Genomic DNA, 23,334 nt, shown 5'->3' on the forward strand with positions numbered 1-23,334 from the left:
CAGGGAGCACTATTCAGTAAATTAGAGAAGGGACTAGGAGTCAGGACTACTGGACAGACAGAGCTGTCAGAAACTCAGCAGGTTTGGGTCACATTTCTCCAGTGTCTTTGCTTTGGTTCACATGGGTACACACTGCATGGCCAAATTATTCTATTGTGCCAGTGTAAACCTGGGATCAATTCACTAATTTAATTGGATCATTCAGGATTTACACCAGCATGACTGAAAGCAGAATTTGGCTTTATGACTCCTGCTTTCAGAGGCAGATTACAGTTTGGTGGGGCTCTGGGCCAGAGCAAGTGGGGGGGGGCCTTCCTCCCTCCCTCCAGTGCTCCTGCTGGGGAGCTGGGTCAGTGCATGGGGGTTTGCCTCGCTTCACCCACCCAGCACTCCTGCCGGGGAGCAGGGTCAGGGCATGGGAATTTCCCCTGCCCGCCCAGTGCTCCTGATGGGGAGTGGGGTCAGGGTGCGGGGGGCTTCCCCTGATCCGCAGCAGAAGCACACGGGGTGCCCATTTTTCAGGGGCCCCCCAGTCCACTTTGAATATATCCACTGCACACCCAGGGAGGGCAGAGTTGACTGTACACTTGGGCATTCCACTCAGGCAGAGCAGTGGTCCTTGCACACTTCTTGCACACTCAGGATCCTAGGTGATTGCATACTCAGTCATTGCATGCTAGGGGTCACACTTTGGGGAGCAGGCCCTCGTGCACAGGAAGGAGGGCCGGACTCACTGCACGCTACGGGAGGAAGGCCCCTTGCACGCTCAGGGGAAGCAGGGCTGATTGCACACTCAGCGTCATGGCACTGGGGGAGTCACACGCACGGGAAGCAGGGCCCCTGGCAAGGGCACACACAGAGGGGAGGCGGGTCACTGACTGAGTCACAGTCACGCTCTGGCTAGGGCCCATCGCACAGGAAGGGCGCAACAGAGCGGCGCAGCCCCCTGCGCCCACCTGCGCAGCACGAGACCCTCACCTGTCCAACCTCACAGCCACGACCCAGCCGTGGGTGCCGCAGCCAATCATGACCCGGGCACGGCACGATGGCAGCTGTTTGCACCAATGGCACGCAGTCTCCTTCAGCCAATGGGCGGCAGCCCGCGGCCTCACCCCCGCCTCCCGGAGCCGGCTGCGGCGGGGGTGGGGAAGGGGGCTTCTCGCGAGGCTTCGCGGGGCCGAGGTCACATGGGGCTCTCTGGGCCTATCAGCGGCCCGAAGCGTGGAGCCGCCGAGGCTCCCGCCAAATACGAGCGGGAGAAGCTGGCGCGCCCCGGTCCTTGCGGCCGCCGGGGGGAGGAGCCAGGGCCGCGCTCCGCGGCCGGGGTATGGCAGGTACGGGCTGAGGGGGAGCGGGGCTGTGGCGGGGGAAGGAGCTGAGGGGACCGCCCCGGTGTGGAGGCAGCGGGGCCGCCGGGGTTTCCGTCCCCTGGGCCCGGGGGCTGCCGCAGAGGGGCGGAGGGAAGGAGGCGGCGCCCCCGGGGATGGCGCCCGGCGCCCCTCGCAAGGCCGGCGCGGCCCGAGCCCGGGGTTCTGTTCCCGGCTCTGGGGGGCCCCCCTCGCCCTGTCTGTCGGAGAGCCTGGGGCGCAAGGGGCATGATGCGCCCCCCCCTGGGGCAGCCTAGGTGTTGGGGGGGCGGGGGGGGTCAACACGTCGAGCTACCAGCCCCGGCTGGTTCCCGGCTGGTTCCCGGCTGACGGGCTACGGCCCCGACCTAGGGTAGTCGACCCGCCCCGTCGCCGCGGTCGTGCCGCTCCAGAGGCCACCTGCCCCATCTTGCTCACCTTGCCCGCGGTCGGGGGAGAAGGGTCGCATGTCCCGTTGAACAGTCAGCGGGGTCTGGCCCTGCAAAACCCCTGCGCTCTCCGCTATTCATCCTTTTGATCCCGATTCATCCCCCTCCACTTGCGATTAGGACAGGGAGATCTTATTCCTCGAGCCAGCGGCAAATGCTTTATCTCTAACGATGTCGCTGCTGATAGACTGACATCATAACACGAATGTTGCCCGAGTCTGTCGGAAACGTGAGCTAAACATAAATGTGTGTCTGTTTTCTACTTACAGCCATGGAGTGCAGAGACAAGCCAGTTATCCCCACAAGGAAACTAGTACAAGGTAACTTTCTGGAGAGGGTTAGAGACTTGTTCCTGACCCAGCTTGCTTTCTAAAATATTAGACATCAAATGTTGCATAGACTTGTTAAACCAATCCTGTTCAGTATATGTAGTAACTTTACTTATGAACCAATAAAGGATTTCTTGTACTCTTAAGAACCCATTAACTTTCTTAATATGTTTCGTTTCTCCCCTGCTGATCTGTATGATTTTACTAAAGTAATGAAATCTTACTATTTCAGCACGGTTGCCTTTCAAGCGTTTGAATCTTGTACCAAAGGAGAAATATGACGCAGGCATGGAAGTCAAGAAAGCAAAGAGCTCACAAGATGTTCTTGGTCAAAATAAAGATACCAGTCTAGATACATCACATGCATCCTTGGACAATATGGAGAATGACTGCCAGTTGGATTCTGAAATGCAGTTCACTCCCAAACTTGTTAACGGAAAGGGTCCGTTAGATAACTTTTTACAGAAAAACATGAAAAATAACTTAAGAGAAACGGTACTCATATTTGACTTGACAGAGGACTCTAACCACACACTAAGTGATGGCCTAGACCACAGTAAATTAAATTCAGAAGCATCTTCATCTGTAGAGACAACTAATGGTATGATAGAAGATACAAGCCAGTCGAGTCCATTAAAGCCCGTTCAGAATGCCCAAATGGATGTTTCAATGGATACCAATCCACCTTATGAAGCTACTGCAAATAAGGATGAAGACTCAATAGATGTAACCAAATCCTGTTCTAAATTATCAAATACACAGTGTAATAATCTGGAGAATGAGAGTGAACTCAAGGGTGTTATATTTGAGGGGAAGATGCCTGTAGTAGTTCTGGAGGATATTATGACTGCGAGGTCTCCCCAGGTTGTGTCTTTGGAAGAAAGTATAACCTCGGAAAGTGAGACAATGGAATCTTCTCCTGAAGGAGACTCTATACTTACTAATTCCTCATTAAGCTCCCCCTCTTCTACCAGCTCACCTGAGGCACAGCCTGTCCCACAGAACAGGAGTGATACTAGTCCTTTAGCTGCTTCAATACCTGTTCGGAAGGTTGGTTTTTTTGTTTTTAAATGTTTTTCATTTGCATGTAGCTAGCATGGTCTCCCACCACAAAATCTATCCTAGGATTTTTAAATCGCTTTGTTCTGCCATTTCCAGTTGTTAAAGGTCATGGAAAGAAGAGTTCTGAAAAGTATTGTAAGTTGATATACTTTTGCAAAAAGTTCATCACTCTTATGGTGAGCAAGATTCTCAAATGTTGACTCTTTTAAGGTAAAGAGCTGGATTCTTAGCGATTTCTAAAATGACTAGTTAAAATAATGTGCGTAATCAGTGCATCTTAAGATGTGTATATTTTAATGTTATCACAAGTATATTTTCATAACTTAGTCATGAAGTCCTGTGACTTTACACCTGGGTAATATGTGGGTAAACAGCAGTGTCCAAAAATAATTCTTTTTGTAGACATCTTAAAATCTTACTTTTTACGAAGCTGTCGGAATTGCAAGTCCTCCTATATATACAAGATTGAGTTTTTAGGTTGTGGAAAAAGCTGTTGAAGTGTGCAAAATACTTTTTTTTACAAAAAAGGCAGTAATATTTATGTAAAATTGCTTGAAGGATAGAAAATGCTCAAACTGCAAGCCTTATTTCAGAACAACATAACTACAAATCCCTGTGCTCTGTGGGAGTGGGAAGAGGGCAACTCAGACTACTTTTCTGCATCTCTTAAAACTGGTGTGCAAATCTTGTGCTGTCAGCCATCTTGTTAAAGTATAACACTGTCTGATCATGTGCAGTTATCCATTGCTTGACTTTTCCTAAAGAATTAGTACAAAACTATTTGAGGCACATGGTGCTGACTGACCAACAGCATGGAGAGTGGAATATAATAGTAAACACACATCTACACTAATTAAGCTTCATGGTAGCTTGGTGTGTTAATTCTGTGCACTTATTGAATTAGTTTCAACTAAGGCTTCTGTTCTAGTGATTGTTAGAACCTTTACAACACCATGATTTTTGGCACTGCACTGAGAGGGAAGCTTGGGTTTTTGAAACTGCAATCTGCACCAGTAGTGCTCAAACAATTAATCAAATGGCTTGAACAAAGTTGAGAAGTGAATAGGCTTTTCTGGAATCTATCAACTGAGATGTAAAGTGGGAGTTTCTCTTGCCTGAAGCACAAAGACCTGATGCTTAATATTGTTGAACCAGAGCAGACCTTGTAACTATGCTTTGGGCACTGCAGTCTCCTTCAGTGCAAAAATGGGGTAGACTGTCTAGTCTGTGTACTTGTTTAGTTCTAGCTACCACTTAATTTGTAATTGTTTTTCTAATAAAGAGGTTCAGGGCTAGGGTGTGGGTACTGCTCTATGAAGAAAGATTGAGAGCAAAATGTGTAGCTTGGCCAAATGATTGAGGGAGTGCGTGGTGGGGGGACACATGCAGCTGAAAGGTATAAACACTGAGAATGGAGAGAAATTATTTAGGGGATACAAAGGAGTAATAGAATACAATTAAAGGGCTCATAGCCTAATACCAGAAACTTGCTGATGAATTAGATTGTGGAATAGCTTCCTAAGTGAGGTAGTGGAAGCTCAATTACTGGGGATATCATAACTGAACTGGAAAAAACACTAAAGTGTACTGCAGAGTACTATTATGCACTAGCTGGGGTTTGGCCTTCATGATGTTACATCTCTTCCGTTTCTAATTTCTGTTACATCAGTGGCTGCTGTTTTTAGCAAGAAGGAGTTATTGAGTTAAGTTACAAGTAGGCTTGGCAGAATTAAATTTTTTTAATATAATTTTGATGGATATCAGTTGTTTAAGAACTTCTGTTTTTTATCCATTTACGTTTTCACAGTTGTGGGAAATCATGGAAGGATCTGACTAGACTTTAAGGTTCAAAAACTTAAAACTTTATAACCATTAAAACACAAACTGGCAACATTACATGTCAAAATATACAATGTAAATATCCTTAAATTTCAGAGATAGTCAATAGGTGGACTGCGTGCCAAATCTGGACCACCAGATGCTTTTGAACAGATCCTGAAATCCTTTTTATTTACTTTTTTAAAATTTTCTGTAGAACCTGGACCTTAACTATATACCTTGACCAAGAAATTTAGACCTTGACAAAAAATAACTGTTAAGTTCTCAAGCAGCATTTCTTTCTTTGGCTACCTGTAAATTTTGATTATAGATGGAAATATTTTGTGTGTACAGTGAAATTGACGCTTACCAAAAAAAATGTAATCCTTCCAAGCCTAGTTACAACTTATGATCTTGATCCCTGAATTGACAGTATGCTCCTATCTAGTACTATAAGCTTGTCTGTTACCATACTTGTAACAAGCATGAAGTACTGCAGTATGGCAGCAAAGGGTAAATGTGCTTGGCTTTTGGTATAATGAGGTTGTAAACCACTGTTTTTCAACAAAAGCTCCACTTGGAAATCTTGCCACAAAACTGCCAGTGTAACGAAATAAAGGATTTTGGGAGGGGGGTAACCTGCGTTCCACACACTTCAAAATAATGTAAAATGTCATATCCTTGGTATTTGAATGTAATGGTTCTTTTGCCAGAAATGAGAAAAACAGCACATACTAGAGTGTCTGTTCTTTGTGTCCTGGTATTGGCTTCTTTACAAAGTTACATTAAATAAAAAAAAAAAATTATATGGCTTTATTGACCCAAAGGACCTTGTGGCAAGCACTGCATCCTTTCTTATACGAGGCTGAGTGCAGGACCATTGCTTGGTTATACTGCATAAGCATACATCTTTCAGAATAGGAAATTGTGAATTGAGTGATCTCCTCAGATGAGTAAAACATTGTACTACCTGATCTGTATTGAGAAGCCTAGAAAAGGAGAGAATAGAGGGATTTAGCAAAGCTAATGAAACTACATAAAATACTACAGACAAACTTAATCCATTTAATAATCATGTGATTTGAATTGTTTGGTATTCCACAGTTGCCCATACAGAAATTTATACAATTCTAAAACAAGCATAGATGTACTGTTTGGTGGAAGGGGAAGAACAAGAGGGGCCTTTCTTCTCTCTGACAACTTCTTGTCCCATGGTTGTTAAGGCCAGTCCTTTTATTTGGGTAATGAGGCTCCACCATCTTGGCCCAAATCAGTGGCATGCTAGAGCAAAATATTGGCAGTCAGTAGGATCTAACTTTGCTATAGCTTTGGCTCCCCTTGTTATGTTTTAGTGGTTTTGTGATTTGATTTCTGCTCTTGTATATGTACAAAAATAAAAACATATTTTGGTTTTCTAAATATACCATGGTGATGGTACATTAGAGAAGAATATACTAATGCTAAAGTATGTAGTGTAGCACAAGCTTCAGTTTGCAATAAATTCTTATAAATACATGCTTGGTAAATCAGTCAGATTGGCTAGGAATAAAAAGAGTTGAAACCTGCTTCCTAATCTGTAGGAATATTTAACCTATCAAACATGCTGTTGGATGTCTAAAATTATAGCAAGTTTTGGTTGAGCTCTTCTGGAGAAAGTGCTCTAGCAATTGAGATACTGAGAATGATGTAGGCAGTATGAATCTAAAAACATCTGTAACTTTCTAATTTCAGGTGTATCAGAAATTCCTCAAAAGTTCTGCGGAGAAGGAGAAGCTGAGATTGCAAAGAGTAAGGCATTTTCACTGACCTAGAAAGTTTACCTGCTGTGCTTTTTGCATTGAATAGTAAGCAAAGCCTTTTGCGTTTCCTTTTGGTCCACTTTAACACCTCTCTTCCTGCTTCTCCAGCTCTTCTAACTGAGGAATGTGGAATTTTTATGCATGCAGTTAAAAGTTCTTGGCTTGTCCGGAAATTGCCTAATGCATTGGTAGTTTTGCTTATCTCATGTGTGATATGCACTATGATATGAATTTAAAAAAAAGGTTGTTTCCCACTGACTTCAGAAATGCTGAGAAGGATTCTTTATTTTCCTCAAACTTTTTAACTGACTATATCGATACCCTCTTGCCATGCATTTTCACCAGACAGGTTGGAAATCCTGAAGAACCTTTGCTCTTGGGCCACCTCCTTCAACTTTCTTCCTCTTTTCTTGACAGCTACAAATATGGTGTCCAGTTTCCATTTAATAAATAAATCTGACAGTGGCCTGCTTGCCTATGTGAGTTGCTGGATGAGCTGGCAGGTGCCGCTCCAGCAGCATTTTTGAGCTGCATCCTATATCCACTAAAAAGCCACAGGTCAGCCACTCCCTTGGAGTGTTATGGTGCTATCCTGTAATGTCACTTCCATACAACTCTTTCCTGTAATGAAGTGCTAATATAAAGCCTCTGATTAAACAGAATTTTATGCATAATCTGCAACTTTGTTGCATGATGGAACTAGACCGCCATTTTGCCAGAATTACTAAAACAAGCATCACTTAAGAGCACCTACCATGTTCTCTCAGTAACTTGGTTACAAGATTTAATTATTGCCTGAATGTTTCATATAAGCTACATTAACATTGTAGTTTGGATGGAGTTTGGGACAGACTTAAAAATCTTTGTCGGCACAAAGTATGTTGCATATAAAAAGCAATCTGTTGTACTCTCCCATTCCATATATACATACTCCTACTTTCAGACATTTGAGTGGGCTGAGTGGAAGCCTCTTTAGTGCACTGCTGCTGCTGTTTGCTTATATATAAAGGTTTGCTGTTCTCTTGACAACTTACAAAGCCGCGTCGGCCAATAAATCTTCATTGACTGCTAAAAAGACTCAATCCTCTGAAGTTCTTACTAACACATTCTTTACAGGATTGCTACCATAGACATAATTTTGTATCACATTTTCAGACTTCTGTTGCAGATATCTGTGCAGCGCAAGCTCTGCTTGGTAAATACAGGCATCTGCTGGAGGCTTGAAATGTGAACTCAGTAGACAGAAGCTAGAAACTGACAGTATGGGGTATTTGGATGTCTGACTACAGATTTCCTTAGCTCCCAGGTATAGCATGTGCATGTAGTGCTATCAAGACGGGGGCGATCTATGGCTGTACTAAACATAACGCAACCCAACCTCAGAATATTTCAGTACACGCTGCAGATGAGAAAAATAGCTCAGGATTGCCTCAGGATATTATAATGTAAGTTCTAACATCACTTGTGTTTGCCTTCCCTACTCCTCCCATAATACTACTTAAATCATCATAGCAACCCAAGGTGTCAAATTACATGAAATGAACCTGATGCACCAGTAAAAATGTCTCCTTGCTTTTAGAGTTCTGTAGGAAATAAAACAGCTGCATAATGCAAATGGTGGTGTTCATCATGTTTTTAGGAAGTAAAGTGGGTCTCCTTCAGAAACTCCATCTGGATATGAAAGTGATTTCTGAATGGGTTTTCACATTAGGAATCTCTAATGGTAGGTAGCCATAAATGAAAATAAGAGCATGAAAATGCAGTACATAATAGGGTATGTATTTCCCCAAATATCTTTTAAAAACTACCATAATCAAATTTAGAAGAGTCTTCTGTATACTTAAATTTCCATAAACAAATATGTATTCTCAGATTTAATTATTAAAACATACAGCAAAATAGAACACACTTCCTTCAGTATGCAGAACATGATTAAAACACTGTACAACTGAAAGGCCCATTGAGGAGGAGAGGGAGCCAAACCCATTCATCAACAGGTGTTTGAGGACCAGCTTCACAGAATGGCTTAGCTTGCCCAGGCAACTAATGACAGTTCGTAAATCCTCTGTCTCTTCCTCCTCTCTGGTAACCTGAAACAAAACCAGGCCACAGGCTAATGATTCAGTGCAAGAACTTACACCAGTAGCCCAACAGCACAAACAGTTGTGCTAATCTATTCTTTTGATACACAGCTGCATAACCTGCATGATAGGGACATTTATTGAACTGTTTGTTTGGCAACTAGGATCAAGAACGTGCAGATAAGCTGCAGAAGTTGCAAGCAGAAAAGGAGGAAAAAGGGAGGCTGAAAGAAGAGGCAAAAGCCGCAAAAGAGCGGGCCAAGGAAGAGGCAAAGAAGAAGAAAGAGGAAGAGAAAGAATTGAAAGAAAAGGAAAGGAGAGAGAAAAAGGAAAAAGATGAAAAGGAAAAGGCTGAGAAGTTACGAGTGAAGGAGGAAAAACGGAAGGAGAGACAGGAAGCTTTAGAGTAAGTGATTTGTGTCTGTAACTTATATTGGCATAGCTTATTTCTATAAGCACCTTTAAACCAGTATAACTGTATCAACATTAAGGGGTTGCCTTGATTTAACTATCTGTTTCTAAATAGTTTTAGTACCAGTTTTAACTATGTGGATCTGCCCTTAGTCCTAAGAATTTTCTACTTGAATGCAGATGATAAACTGAGCTCCTATGAATGGCTGAAAAGAGGTTTCCTGCTCCTTCTGAGGTTTTTCCTCTTCATGTCATGGCTGGGGAACTTCTTTTTTAAAAAAAGTTTGTGTTACAAACACAAATCCCTCTTCTGGGTGTTGGAGGGAGTTGAAAATGGATAACTAGTCATGTAGACATGGTTGAACATATAAACTTCCAGTGCAGAAGACACAAATAGTCTCTTTTGTTCCACATTCTTGCTGGTTTTGATCAGATGAATGGACTGCCCTTTTGTTCCATTTGTACAATGGGTCTTGGTCCATGCCTGGAGCTCCTAGGCTTTACCACAATACAAATAATAAAGACTGTCACCTTAATGACTTGTATGGTAACTCCTTAAATTAACTTTATATTTTAAAGGGCAAAACTTGAAGAGAAAAGGAAGAAAGAGGAGGAGAAACGGTTAAAAGAGGAGGAAAAGGTAAAAATTTCTTTCTTTATTTTGGAGTCTTGCTGTCCCTCTGATGCTTTCTATCTAGGTTCTTGTACTGGAATTGGAGACTGCTAGTGTTCTTGATCGCCCTGACACCCACATTACCCCTTGCTAGATCATCCAGAACATAGCTTCTAATATCCCCTTCTGTCCCCCTCTTTGAATCTCTCCATTTGCTCTCCCTTCAATCTAGTCTTATTGCACTACTCCACCAGTGATGCTTTGGTACCTCTCTATCCATTCCTACCATGAGTGCTGTTGCCTTTGTTCATACTTGTCCATCTCCACCTTCCTCTCCCCCAAAAAACATAAAAGCTTCCTCTGTTCTGATCTGTCAAGCTGCTGGCCTGTCCATAAATACTTGCTGAACTTGCCTCTTTCAACAATGCTCACAAATCATGCTGCAGCATGGAGTTATTGGCCTTCTCATTTTGTTTGTGAAGGAGTATCTGGACCAGTATGGAAATTCTCACCTTTCAGGACTCTGTGCTAGAAATGGGGAACAGTGGGAATATGGAAATCCTTCCAAAAGTCATTGGGGAGCAACTCAAGTACTTGTTCAGAAAGGATAATGTGATGGGCTTTCGACAGATCTTCCATCAAAAGCTGTCATAACCCATCCTCTGCACAGGATAACAGTACAAGCCCTCCACCACAGCATCATTCTTCCCACTCAAATTCTGACAGTCACTCAAGTGATGAATTTAAAGCAGGAGAAAACAGAGCTGGAGCAACCCCTTATCCGAACACCTAGCCTCCTTAGCCTGCACACTTTTGTTGTGTTCAGTTATAGGATTCCAACGCAGGACAAGGCAATAGTAGTACATTCATTTGTTGTTGTTTGTTATTGGTGTCCAGATTCGTACTAGGTGTTTCACAGAAACCAACAGCCTTTTTGTTAATGTTTCATTGTATTACAGGATCTGAACAAAAAGACCAAATCCCTCTCACTCCATACCTCATCTTGGACTTCAGTGAGCTAAAGAGTGTAACCCCTGTTAAAGACTGGGCCATATTAACATTCATTTAACAAGTTAACATGTATTTCAACTCTCTAATTCCAGCGCATTAATGCACAGAAGGCAGAAATCACCAGGTTCTTTCAGAAACCAAAGACTCCACAAGCCCCCAAGGTGGGTTATTGCGAATCATTTTCTTTATTTCTCTGCTTCATTGACTATCTTCTGAACCAACACACTCGTTCTGTTAATGACATGCATCCACACCTTTTTCTTTTCAAATGAACAAACTTGGACTGACTTCTAATTTATTTTAAAAAGTAATGGCTGTACATCTGTGGTTAGACAATTGAAAACTTTGTGGCGGATGCTGTGAGGGACAGAACTGTAATCTCTTATGGTAGAGATCATGCTTCTTGCCAGTTATACTGAAAATCCATGACTCTCAATAGCTTTTCCAAGAATGATTACAAGACTTTAATTCCCCTCAAGGGGATCTGCTGACTTCACAAATAGGAAGTACGTAATCCAAGGGTAGTCAATAGGTGGACCGTGGGCCAAATACTGATCACCAGACACTTTTGAACAGACCCCAAAATGTTTTTATTTATTAATTATCATTATTTATTTTTAATTATTTTCTCTGGTGTCTGGACCTTGACTATACCTTGGCCAAGAAAGTTGGACCTTGACAAAAAATAGACTACCCCTGATCCTAGCATCTCTTGAAGTATCAGGACTTTAGATTTAACTCAAATGGGCTGGTGCTGTTTTTCAGATGCTGATGGATTCAGACTTTAACATTTTTAAACGCACTTTTAATTTCAGACCCTTGCTGGCTCCTGTGGGAAATTTGCTCCCTTTGAAATTAAAGAGAACATGGTCCTGGCCCCACTCTGTCGTGTTGCCTTTGATCAGGACCTCTCAGATCAGTTAGATCAGTTCCTACAAGCACAGAATAACGACATATCTTTCTTGGAAGAACTAAAGTGCCGCAAGCCACATAAATCTGGACCTACCGTTGTCTATTACCGCAGTGCTGACATAGTCAACAGGTTAGTCTGGGGCTTGGGGTTGCTGTTCACTTACATACCAACTGTGAAACCAGTGTCGGAAAATGGTTTGCACCAACAGCAGTGATCACAAAAAAGTGAGGTTTTCCTTGTATGAGATTATTCACCACAGGAAGCAATGTATTGTGATGCAGATTTCCTTGATTCCATACACAAGCTCACAAATCATTCTCCACAGGCAGTCTTGCACTTTAACAGTGTCCAATGCAGAAAGGGAGCTCTGTTTGCTTCATCTAGGGCTTTGTCTACACGGGCACTTTCATCAAAACTTTTGTCGCTCGGGGGTATGAAAAAACCACACCCGTGAATGACAAAAGTTTTAATGGCGAAAAGCGCTGGTGTGGAGAGCTACGCTACTGCCCCTCGTTGGAGGTGGTTTTATTTTGTCACCAGGAGAGCTCTCTCCCGGCGATAAAGAATGGCTACACCGCAAACCTTACAGCGGCGCGGCTGCAGTGGCACAGCCGCCCTGTTGTAAGGTTCACAGTGTAGACGTAGTCTAAATAACATGGCTTTAAAAAAAAAAAAAAAGACACTGTCACAGTTAAAACAGAGCTGCTATTACACACTGGTTGGTGTAGTTATTTAGGGAGGGACCCTGGCCTGGATAGAAGCTTTGTCCTTGCAAGAAGATGGTGGTGATGTGTAGTTAATTCAAATACTTGAATTGTTTGAGACTGCTGAACTGAAGAGGGTCTCTCAGGCCTTTAAGTGATTTCTGTAGGGTCTATCTGAGCAGCAGTGGAGTATGAAACCACTGAGGGCTGTGTTTGTTTCAACAGTGATGTGGTGATAGTGGATAGCTGCAAAATGGACAGTGTTCCTGAAAGGAAGAAATTTGGCAGGATGAAACTGCTACAGTTTTCTGAGAATCATCGACCTGCATACTGGGGCACATGGAATAAGAAAACTACTGTTATTCATCCCAGGAATCCCTGGTCAAAGGACAATGTAAGCATTTCACAATCAGTATGGTATTACCCATGCCTTACTGATTGCTTTCTCTCAATTCTGAAGCAGACTTTGTGTCCAAATATCCATGCGTTCTTCTCTTGCATTTCACAGACCAGTGGTCATTTATTCCGTCTTGCTGCTGTTTGAATTGTTGCATGAACTCTTGCATTGCTCTCTGAGCTCATTGACTGAGTGGTGACATGGACATTTCTCATTACAGAAACTGCTCGACTATGAGATAGATAGTGATGAAGAGTGGGAAGAAGAAGAACCAGGAGAGTCTCTCTCTCACAGTGAAGGGGTGAGGATTTCCTGTGCTAGCTAGCCTTAGTTATGGAGATGATTCAAAAGAAATATAGCTGTCATAGTGGACTGAAGGCTTTGTTGTAGTTAGTCTCAAACCAGACAGATGACATTCTTTTCTGAGACTGTTCATGTCTGGATTCTTGCTGCTTTTTGAAACTCTTACTAGGTGACTTATAAAGTGCAGTTTCTAGTAAAGTTAACTTTATCTTCAGGATGATGAGGAGGAGGGAGGAGAAGATGAAGATGATGATGATGGCTTTTTTGTACCCCATGGGTACCTATCCGAGGATGAAGGAGTGACAGAAGTAAGTGAATTGAGTGACTGTGGGTCTTAATTTCCTCGTTTCCCAAATGTACTGTGTAATAAGTTGCATACCTTTCAGGAAGGCGCTGCTGTGTTGGCTCAAACTCCTAAAGACTTGGGCACTGTTCTCATTGGTGCAAACTACATGCTTTGCTAGTTGGTAGAGGAGATGCAGCCTGCTCAGAATAGGACAGGTCTGCTTATCTGTTTAACAAATAAATGAAATGTATCCTTCAGCCTTTAATACTAGCACACTGTACGGTCAGCGTATCAATGGGTTTGCACTTCCAGACAGGTGTATACTGCAGCATTTTGATCCAAACAGGGGAGAACAACATTTGACAGAGGCAGTTTTATTCACTTACAACCTGCTGTTACAAACAGGGATGTATCAGAGTTTAATATGTTGTGTGGTCATATGAAAATCCGAGGAAGCTCTTCTATGGTGAGCGAAGTAGAGGAAGATTGAGCTAGGAGAAGGAGCTACCGATAGCATATAACGATGATTTCTCCCTAACCTCTAGAATAGCACATTTGTATAGTGAGTGGGAATTAGAGGAGCATTTGAAATACAGGTAACACTGTAGTGAAAGACCACACTGATTGTAAGGGCTAGCGGCAGCGCTGTAATGTGGCTTGAGTGGTCGCGGCAGAGCGCTGGGGGAGACCTCTCTCCCAGTGCTCAAAAAAACCCACCTCCACAAGAGACGTGGCTCCCAGCGCTGGGAGGGCACTGTCTACACTGGCGCTTTACAGCGCTGCAACTTGCTGCACTCGGGCGTGTTTTTTCACACCCCTTGAGCGAGAAACTTGCAGCACTTTAAATTGCCAGCGTAGACAAGCCCTAAACTTATGTCCAGGATGAAGAGGGTGTGTTAGAAATTCCACCAGACCCAAAGGATGACAAACTTTGCTGTATGGGCAACTTAAAACAGAATGTGAGGATGTCCTCTTCTCAAAGTGAAAACCCACATCTAGGAATATTCCAGCCAAAAGAGGAAATAAGCAGCTGATAATGGCCACTTTAGTGCTTTAGCTTGCTGGTCTCAGGGAAAATGAGTGTAACATCCTGGGAAAACGTCTACAACAGGGTGACCCTACACTTGGAAGCTTCACTTCTAAACAGCTTATAAAGCGATATTCATCAGGAATGGGCTGAAATCCCATTCTTGAGCGTAAGGATGACAGGGCTTCCCATCTAGTGTTTGAAATAGCGCGCTATATATATGTGTGTGTGTGTGTATAGCTCGTGTGCTGTAGCTCACGAAAGCTTATGCTCAAATAAATTGGTTAGTCTCTGAGGTGCCACAAGTCCTCCTTTTCTTTTTGCGAATACAGACTAACACAGCTGCTACTCTGAAACCTATATAATATATACACACACACACACACACACACACACACACACCCCCTCTTTTAGAAGAGTTGCAATTTTGAAAACTTTGTTGAGACAGTATTTCTTAATGGATATGGGACTCAGGAAACCAGAGTTCTAGTCTCAGCTCTGCCATTGGCCTACTGCGTAACTTTGATTTACATCACCTCCCTATGCCTCCATTCTCCATCTGTAAATGGGGCTATTTCCTGCCTATAAGATTCATGGATGACAAGCTCTATGACCGCTAGATATTTAGTAAATCACCATCAGTTCATCGGAGATTGAGAATAGGGGGTTTTCTGGCACACTTTTACTGTAAAGCTGTGACTGTACTATTTCTCAGCCCTGTATGGGTCCATTAATTTGATAGCTTTCTTTCCGAAGTATTTCCTTCAAACATTGTACCTCATACTTTTGATTTTTCATAACTCTGAACACACTATGAAGCAGAAGTGAGAGAATTTCAATTTTTCTGGAATTAGTGAGTCAGAGGCTTTTCTTTACTTTCAGGAGCATGATCCAGAGAATCAAAAAGTTCGTCAGAAGCTGAAAGCAAAGGAGTGGGATGAACTGATAGCCAAGGGGAAGAGGTTCCATGTTCTTCAGGCTGTGAAGATTGGCTCCATCTGGGAAACAGAAGAAAGCAACAGCAGTGCAGATGCAGACCTAAAGGTGCTTCAGCAGTTTGCAGTTTGTATTCTGGATTCATCTGTTGCCGAGGAAGAGCAGATGCAGAAAACTAGCAAAAAAAGGACAAAAGACCAGCAAAGTAAGACTGGGAAGGGCCAAACCTTTGTGCTTTCTCCTGTGTAGCACTAAATCGGATGCCACCTGTGAGGAAACCCCTCATGTATCCAACCTAAGTTTGTTTAAAATTCAAAATAATGAATAGTGTTAGATGACTAGTGTGAAGTCAGAAATATTTGCAGGTGAATTTCGTGGAAACTTTTCCATGCTGGGTAGTTCTATGTTCCATCTGAAATCTGTTGCTTGCTATAAACACTGGAGCCTTTTGCTGTGAAAAAGATTAGAAATAAGACAATTTTGTGTTCAATTATATCCCTATATACTATTCGTTGTCTCTAATGATAAATGCTAAAGAGGCAGAACTAGTTAACAGGATGCTAATACTGTGAAAACAGAGGGAGGGCTAGAGCAGGAGATGGAGTTGGACTCTTGGGTTCTGTTCCCAATTGATACTGATTTATTTAAGTTTAACAATATTTTCCCTCTCTGTAAAATAGTGGGTATAGAACCATACTGGGCTGTTGCACTGCTTGCATTGCTTAACAGAATTTTGGAAAGTGCTCTCCCCATGTACTTTGAGTGACCACAACTCCTGTGTGTGGGGTGTTTTTTTTTCTTTTTTTGTTTTTGGTAACAACTGCTTAGTTTATATCAGTGAGTCAATGACTTATCCTGAGCTGTAGGCATATAACAGCTTGCCTTCAAAAACATACATGCAATTGTCTTTTTCTCTCCAGTCTTGGGACAACTGCTTCCGCTGCTCCATGGGAATGTCAATGGAAGTAAAGTGATCATCCATGAATTCCAGGAGTGTTGCCGCCAAGGATTGTTCAGTGAAACGCCCCTAGCCCCAGATATTAGTGATGGTAGTCCTACAAGTCCCAACACTTCCCGCCCGCAGACTCCAGTCAACGAGGACTCTGCTATCCCTTCCAAAGCCAGACTAAAGCGAATTATTTCAGAGAACTCTGTGTATGAGAAGAGACCTGAATATAGGATGTGTTGGTATGTCCACTCAGAGGTGCTGAAAAGCTTTGACCAAGAGCACCTTCCTGTTCCTTGTCAGTGGAACTACGTCACACCAGTCCTTTCTGCAGCCAAGGAGGACAATAGCAGTGGACCAGGAGTGATACAAACCACTCCAGTTTCAGTAAAGAGGAAGTCAACAGGAAGCATGTCTATCACCAAGTTCATGAAAAAACCTAGGGATCCAGAACAGGTGAGTTTCTTTAAGAACATTTTAACTTGATGTACTCGGAAGGGGCTGAGAATCTTTAACATAGAATAGTGGTGATCTAACTAGGCAAGCATGGATCTCCCTATAGATGGCAAAATGTTGGTTTTGCAGAGGGAATAGTGTCCTGAATTTCACTGTATTGAATCCCTTGCGATATGGGGTAGCGAGAGAGGGAAAGCTGATACATTAATTTGATAGGTAAGATGCTTCTTTGGAGTTCTAGTTTTCAAGTTGAATAGGAGTCTGATTTAAAATATTGGCAACTTTTCTTTCTGTCCCTCCACTTTCCCCTATGTGGGTAATGATCACCTCCAAACCACAAATGCTTTCTGAACACCTAGCTAACCCTGTTCATACTGCAGTGCTCATCCTGTATGCATGTGAAACAATGCATTCTATCGCTGTCAGATATCTTCCTTGCAGCCTAGCCTTGACTCACTACTCTCACCTCTTGCTCTCTGTTGCTTGTATGTATTGAACATAAGCTGTAAGTACCTGTGGACTAAATCCTTAACTGTTGCTTGTAAGGCCTCATAGCGTGGTAGATCAGCAAAATATACCCACCAGGGTAACTGTCAAGACAACCGAATACTCTTAGGCAGTCCTAGAGTACAACATGACACGAGGCAAAACTGAGTGTTTATAATGTGCTCTAGTTTTAGGCTACCTGTTTCCTTCTGTTCTCTTCCCTGCTTCTGTGTAATTGCAGATTTTAATAAGAATTTCAGCTGTTACATTGCTCTTAAATTTCACTTTCAAGATCCATGATCCTAAATGTGCCTATCATAACACGAGGCGTACCTCATCTAGTGTAGTAAATGCCGCAATAGCAACTATGTGGGTGAAACTAGACCATCACTATGCTCTCAAATAAACTCTCATAGGAAAATGATAAAAGACAAATATCATATAACCTGTGGGTGAACACTTTTCACAAAGTGATCACTATATCTGACCTCTCAGCCTTCAAAGGAAACTCGCACACTTTCAACAGACAAGCCTCGAAGCTTAAATTAATAAATGTACTAGATACTAAAAATCATGGACTGAAAAGACACTGGATTTATGGCTGCTTATTATAATCTATAACCCACTAAGAACCCCCTTTCCTTTCCTCCTTATGACTGGAGGGATATTAATGGGCCACTTCACTTTGAATGGTCCCTTGAAATGTGTTAACTACTCAGGCTAAACAATCTGTTCCATCTTGTATTTAGCTGTGACACTTTGAGTAAGTTTCCCAGACCTGAAGAAGAGCTCTGTGTAAGCTTGAAAGCTTGTCTCTCTCCAACAGAAGTTGGTCTAATAAAAGATATTACCCATCTTTGTCCCTCTCATATCCTGGGACCAACAGAACTACACCAACACTGCATACTTTTATTAAAGTTATTTCAAGAGAGGTCTATTTGTAAGTCCAGTTAAAAGCTAGGAAAGACTGTGTTCATTAAAGTCACAACCAGGGCTTTAAATTCTTTGTATTTTAATTATTTTCCCAGCTGCCAGTGTGTCTGCTCTGAGTCTGGGGCAATAAAGAGGGAGCTAAAGGTTGTTTTCCAATTCAATGCAGTGAGGGGCTTGCCTACTAATGCAGCATGGAACAGAGGTAGAACTTTGCTCAGCAGACTGCATGCATTTCTTGTCCCAGCTGTGACTGAAGCTCCTTCCTCTACTACTTCATCTTACTCTTAGCATGTTGGGCCTTTTTCTCTTCCTCCTGCATGTGAAGCTGCTCTGAGTAACATCATTTTGGGGTCTTGCACTGAAGCTGTTCCTGCCCTGAGAGTTCCTGGCTATTGATTGGCCTACACACTGAGTAAGGCAGAGCCTAAAACCTCTGCTTGGTGTTCACTCAAGCAGTTAACTATGGGCCATGATTCTCCTGCAAGAGGAAGGGAAGAAGAGGGAGACTGAGCGTACTGGTAAACAGCATTATTATACAGACACTCAAGCTCTGCTCTGGATGCTGCTAAACGCAACTTCTTAAAGTAGAACTCAATGCTGGGGACACAGTGCAGTTTGGAACAATGTGCAGAAAGCTTTCAGAAAGATTATATTTGCATTAGTGCCTTCCAGTCAACTTGTCACTGCTGCTATCTGTCGTCTTGTTCCTCCCCTCAGATAGGGTGGATGCTTGTTGGAAAAATCAAAATTGGATTGTTTGGGTCCATGCAGCCAGGTCTCAGTGAAAATACCTTTCAATAAGCTGTTTTCTTTTCCCTCTTGTTACCTAGTCATCCTTCTGCTATCCTGATACTCCATCATGCTTTCTGGTTCTGTCTTCTAAATTCTGGTGCTCTTAAGTTGAAGAGCAAAAGCAAGTCACTACTATAACTGTTGAGAACCAGTGCACATGTGAACAAACTGAATCTTGATTAATGCATAGCTTTAAATTAAAACATGAAGGATATTATCAGACACCTTAAAACAGTTTTAAGATGAGGCATATTTTAATCTGAGTGGTGTGGGAGAACCTAGCTGGGAATCTAGGTTTCTCTCTCTAATTTCAGGAAAAATAATAGAAGCAATTCACTGTGGAGTAAGCACAATGTCCCTCAGTTCCTTTAATTGCACTCTTGTACTCCCTTTGGCTCAAAAGCAGCAGTCACCACTGTTCCCATTACTGTTCCATAAAAAAGGAAAAATTAGTTCCTTTTTAAACACGGGGGGGCGGGGAAATCCTGAAGGGGAAATTTTGGTAAGAAAATGATAATTTTCCAGATGTGATTCCCTATTGAAAGCAAGAAGAAACTTTTTTAAAACGTTTTAATTTTAAAAAAGTGAAACGTCCCTTTCAGAACAAACCTTGAGATCATGTTTCAGCTCAGGGAGAACAGTTTGTACCTTACACAAAAGGCAATTAATAATAGCCCCTATGTTTTAGCAAGCAGTTTTTTGATACAGCAACTTGTGTTGCAGGAAATCTGACATAGTAATATAGATGCTGACTTTTGACAAGGGGCCCAGGTTGTGTGTGAAGTCAGATTAGTTCATCCCTGCGGAACACTATGCCTAACTTTGTTCAGGAGATCCTGAAAGCACATACTATAAGAAATGCTCACTATAGAAAGGCTTGAATTCCTTTCTGTGCTGCCTAATCCACTGGAGAATGTGATCTGATCATTTTGCATGTTAAACAGTCAGTAGCAACTAAGTCTGCCAGTATCTGGTGCAGCTTTTTGGTTTATTTAAAGGCTGAAGCTGTGGAAATGGATGGGTTCCAAGCAGACACTGAAGAAGAGGAGGAAGATGACTGCATGATTGTGGACATACAACCAGGGAAAGGTGAGAAATGATCTCTGACAAGTGGCTCTTGACAGATCTGCTCCCAGGGGCCACACAGTGAAACACTGCTTAAATGGCTAGTAAATTCAGCAGAATGTGAACAGGACATACCTCTAACACCATTGCAGTTCTTCACACCATTATTTCCACCTGGGCTAGTTCATTCTGTATAACACCTACTATTGACACCTCATCTGTTAGTGCTGCGGTCACCCTCCTCAGTCCACATTTGCTGTTTGCTCCCAGATGCCAAGTTGTCCTAAACTTGGCTGAGTGTTTTGCTGCCTGCTCTTCTGACACTTCCCCACACCACTTAATAGGTCCCTAGACCTTACTAGTGCTCCCTCCTCTAACCACTTCTGCCATTTCAGAGACCAGGTGCGTGAGGTAATATCCTGTATTGGACCAACTTCTGTTGATGAAAGAGAAGCTATCCCCAGAGCTGTTGTCTGAAGAAGAGTTCTGTGTAGCTCGAAAGTTTTTTTATTTTTCCTCAACAGAAGTTGGTCCAATAAAAGATATTTCCTCACCCATCTTGTGTCTCTAAGATCCTGCGATCCACATTGCTACAACAATACTGCAAATCTCCCATTCCAGTCAGTACTAAGCTGGACCTCCTCTTTCCTACCCTACTCAGCGCCTTGGTCAGTCATCCGGATTATAATCCGACTCCTCATGCCTGGAGGAAAAGGTGACCTTGGCACACCAAAAAGAGTCAGGGTTGGGTGAAGATATGACAAGAAGAGTTTGGAAACACACTTTGCATATATGCAAATTGCTTGAGAGTTGTTTTTGGCTGCCAGGCTAATTATCACTGATTTATACTGGTAGATAAAACACTGTTCTCCCCTCCTTTGGGTGAAGTAATCTTCAACAGAACAAATGAAACCCTGACAACACACCACGTGCAGAAGGTGCTATGCTTGCTGAGAACTGTGAATGCCTAGCTTCCTGCATGTTCAGAAGTGCCAACTGTTAACACAAGAATCTCTCTAAGGTTGTGTATGCTTTTGCTGCAGGACCCTTACCTACCTGGCTTTGTGAAGCATTACACGTACACATATACACCCTCTCTGTGGCATTTCTCCTAATGGAAATGGGTCTAGGTAATAAGCAGGGCTCCTGTTTAGCAGATGAGCAATCCAATCCTTGCTGCAGAATTCTGCTCCAGGATCTAAGTAATCATTTACAAGCATCTTTTTTTTTTTTTTTTAGATCTTGTTGTGAAAAGGACCTTAAGAGTATGAGTCAATGCAATATTTTCAGTCTGAAACCATAGCTGAGGGGGTGGAACTGCTTCTTTCCTCTCGATGGGCTTTTACCCGAACCCTGAAGTTAATTTCATTAAGTATTTCTCTGCTGGTCACTTTAGTACAAAACAATACTACAGTTGTCAGAGCCTTCAGTTCCCCTAACGACTTCTGCAATGGAGCTCATCTTTGTAAGACTGTCTCTGCAGAGCCGCACTGTAGAAGTTACCTGGCACAGATATGGGGTGGACAATATTCCTTGATCCTACATTCCATAGACAGGGAGGGTATAAAATGTCCCACCCCTTTGAGCCATCTCTGTTCTCTGCACCAGCTGGAAATGTCATGGTACCATCCTCCCCTTTTTTCTGTTGCTTAATAGACAATATTTTTAAACATTAGATATCTTTAAGATAAAATTGTGTGCATTATTTGAAATGCACAGCAAGATTCTTTTGAAGTCCCAAAAAAGCAGAGCAACTTAAAGGCTGTAACCTCTTGTGCTGAGAAATAGGGCTCTTTCTGTTCAGGTTTTCCTCTAAGGACTTATCCAAACACAAACTTGAACTGGTTTGATGAAGGGATTTAAAAAAAAAAGTAATTAAATCAGTGCACAAGGCTGTGGATGACCATTTTAGGTGTAAACAATTTATTTTGGCTTAGTTTGTCCTTTAACTCTCTAAGCTAAAATCAGCCACTGAAAAAAGTGTCTACACAGGGACTTGTACCAGTAATGCATATTTTGAGTAGACAACCCCGAAGACTCAGCCAGAGCCTCTAACATGAACTACACTTTTTAATGAGGATATATTGCAGCTGCTGAGTTGCCCTGTATTAGTTGTGACAGTGTAAAACATTTTTCTACTTCACAGATTCTACATCTGCAATTAGTGAAATTACTTCAGAATCAGATGGTGCAATGGAGATTGTCCCCATTCAGAAGGCTATTGCAGTTGGCCCATCTAACAGAGTTTGATACTTAATACCTACTAACCCCTCTGTATGTATGTAGAATTTTTAGGATTTTTTTAAAACTTGTGTATCTTTGTACAAGATACTTGAAAGTATTCCATATTTCTTGTAAAGAGAAGACAGCACTTTGGTCTAAAGCAGAACAGATGAAAGCTTGAAAATTTTAGTTTTAATATTTTTAGCTAAAAATATTGCATATTAATCTGTCTTTAATAAAGCATTATTGAAATTGATATTTTGTATGAAAGTATCTAACTTGTGCTCTCCAAGCAAAGTTAGCTGTGTGATCTTGAATGTAAGCTGACTGCAATGCCCATGGGCAAGTCTTCTGATCATAATTCTGTATAGCATGGCTTTTGGGGCATAAATGGTGACATGGCAGCAAATTCAAATATAATTGTACATTTTGTCCTTTTTCTGGTCCCCCTTCCTATAGGAACACTACCAGGGATGAGTGTTCTGTGCTGGGAGGGAGAGAACATATGTGAGGTGGTATAGGCCAGTGTTTCTCAACGACTGGTCTGTGGGCTGGCACTCATCCCTGAGCTCTCCCTGACACAGTTGAGGAAGGCAGCAAGCTGGCCCCTGCTATCAAAAAGATTGAGAAACACTGGTATAGGCTAAAACCAACTGAATCTGGGTGAAGAGATTCAAGTGTCTGACATACAGACTTTTTTTGTTCTTAAAACCCTGATTATCTGTATAAATAGGCTTGGCAGAATTTGATTATTTTGATGGATGTTTATTTTTAAGCTTTATTAGTTTCAGTCTTCAGTTGTGCAAAATTGTGGGTTTTAAACATTTTTCAATATTTATCAATGTAAGTGTTCACCATTGTGGGAAATATTTAATGACATTGAGATTCAAAACATTAAAGCTTTAATGGTTAAAACACATTGTCAACATGTCAAAATATACAAAGTAA

At 42.2% G+C, this 23,334-nt stretch overlaps 1 protein-coding gene across 2 annotated transcripts; it reads left to right on the forward strand.

The window, feature by feature from the left end:
• The first annotated feature begins 1,178 nt into the window (after positions 1-1,178).
• On the forward strand, positions 1,179-23,108 carry CHAF1A (chromatin assembly factor 1 subunit A). 2 transcript variants are annotated; one of them, XM_074939440.1, is made up of 15 exons: positions 1,179-1,334; positions 2,065-2,115; positions 2,357-3,174; positions 6,736-6,792; positions 9,049-9,290; positions 9,875-9,935; positions 11,012-11,080; positions 11,735-11,961; positions 12,762-12,930; positions 13,154-13,234; positions 13,452-13,544; positions 15,432-15,690; positions 16,406-16,887; positions 20,097-20,187; positions 22,310-23,108. In XM_074939440.1, exons 1-15 carry the CDS (start codon positions 1,328-1,330, stop codon positions 22,411-22,413), a joined length of 2,811 nt encoding a protein of 936 aa, XP_074795541.1. In that variant the 5' UTR covers positions 1,179-1,327; the 3' UTR covers positions 22,414-23,108. The 2 variants fall into 2 exon arrangements, with proteins under 2 accessions (XP_074795541.1, XP_074795542.1); XM_074939441.1 differs by lacking the exons at positions 1,179-1,334; positions 22,310-23,108 and adding an exon at positions 21,403-21,695 and having other exon boundaries at positions 1,775-2,115.
• The last annotated feature ends 226 nt before the right edge of the window (positions 23,109-23,334 follow it).

This window comes from Natator depressus, chromosome 25 (genome assembly GCF_965152275.1).
Source record: "Natator depressus isolate rNatDep1 chromosome 25, rNatDep2.hap1, whole genome shotgun sequence".
NCBI classification, from domain to species: Eukaryota; Metazoa; Chordata; order Testudines; family Cheloniidae; genus Natator; species Natator depressus.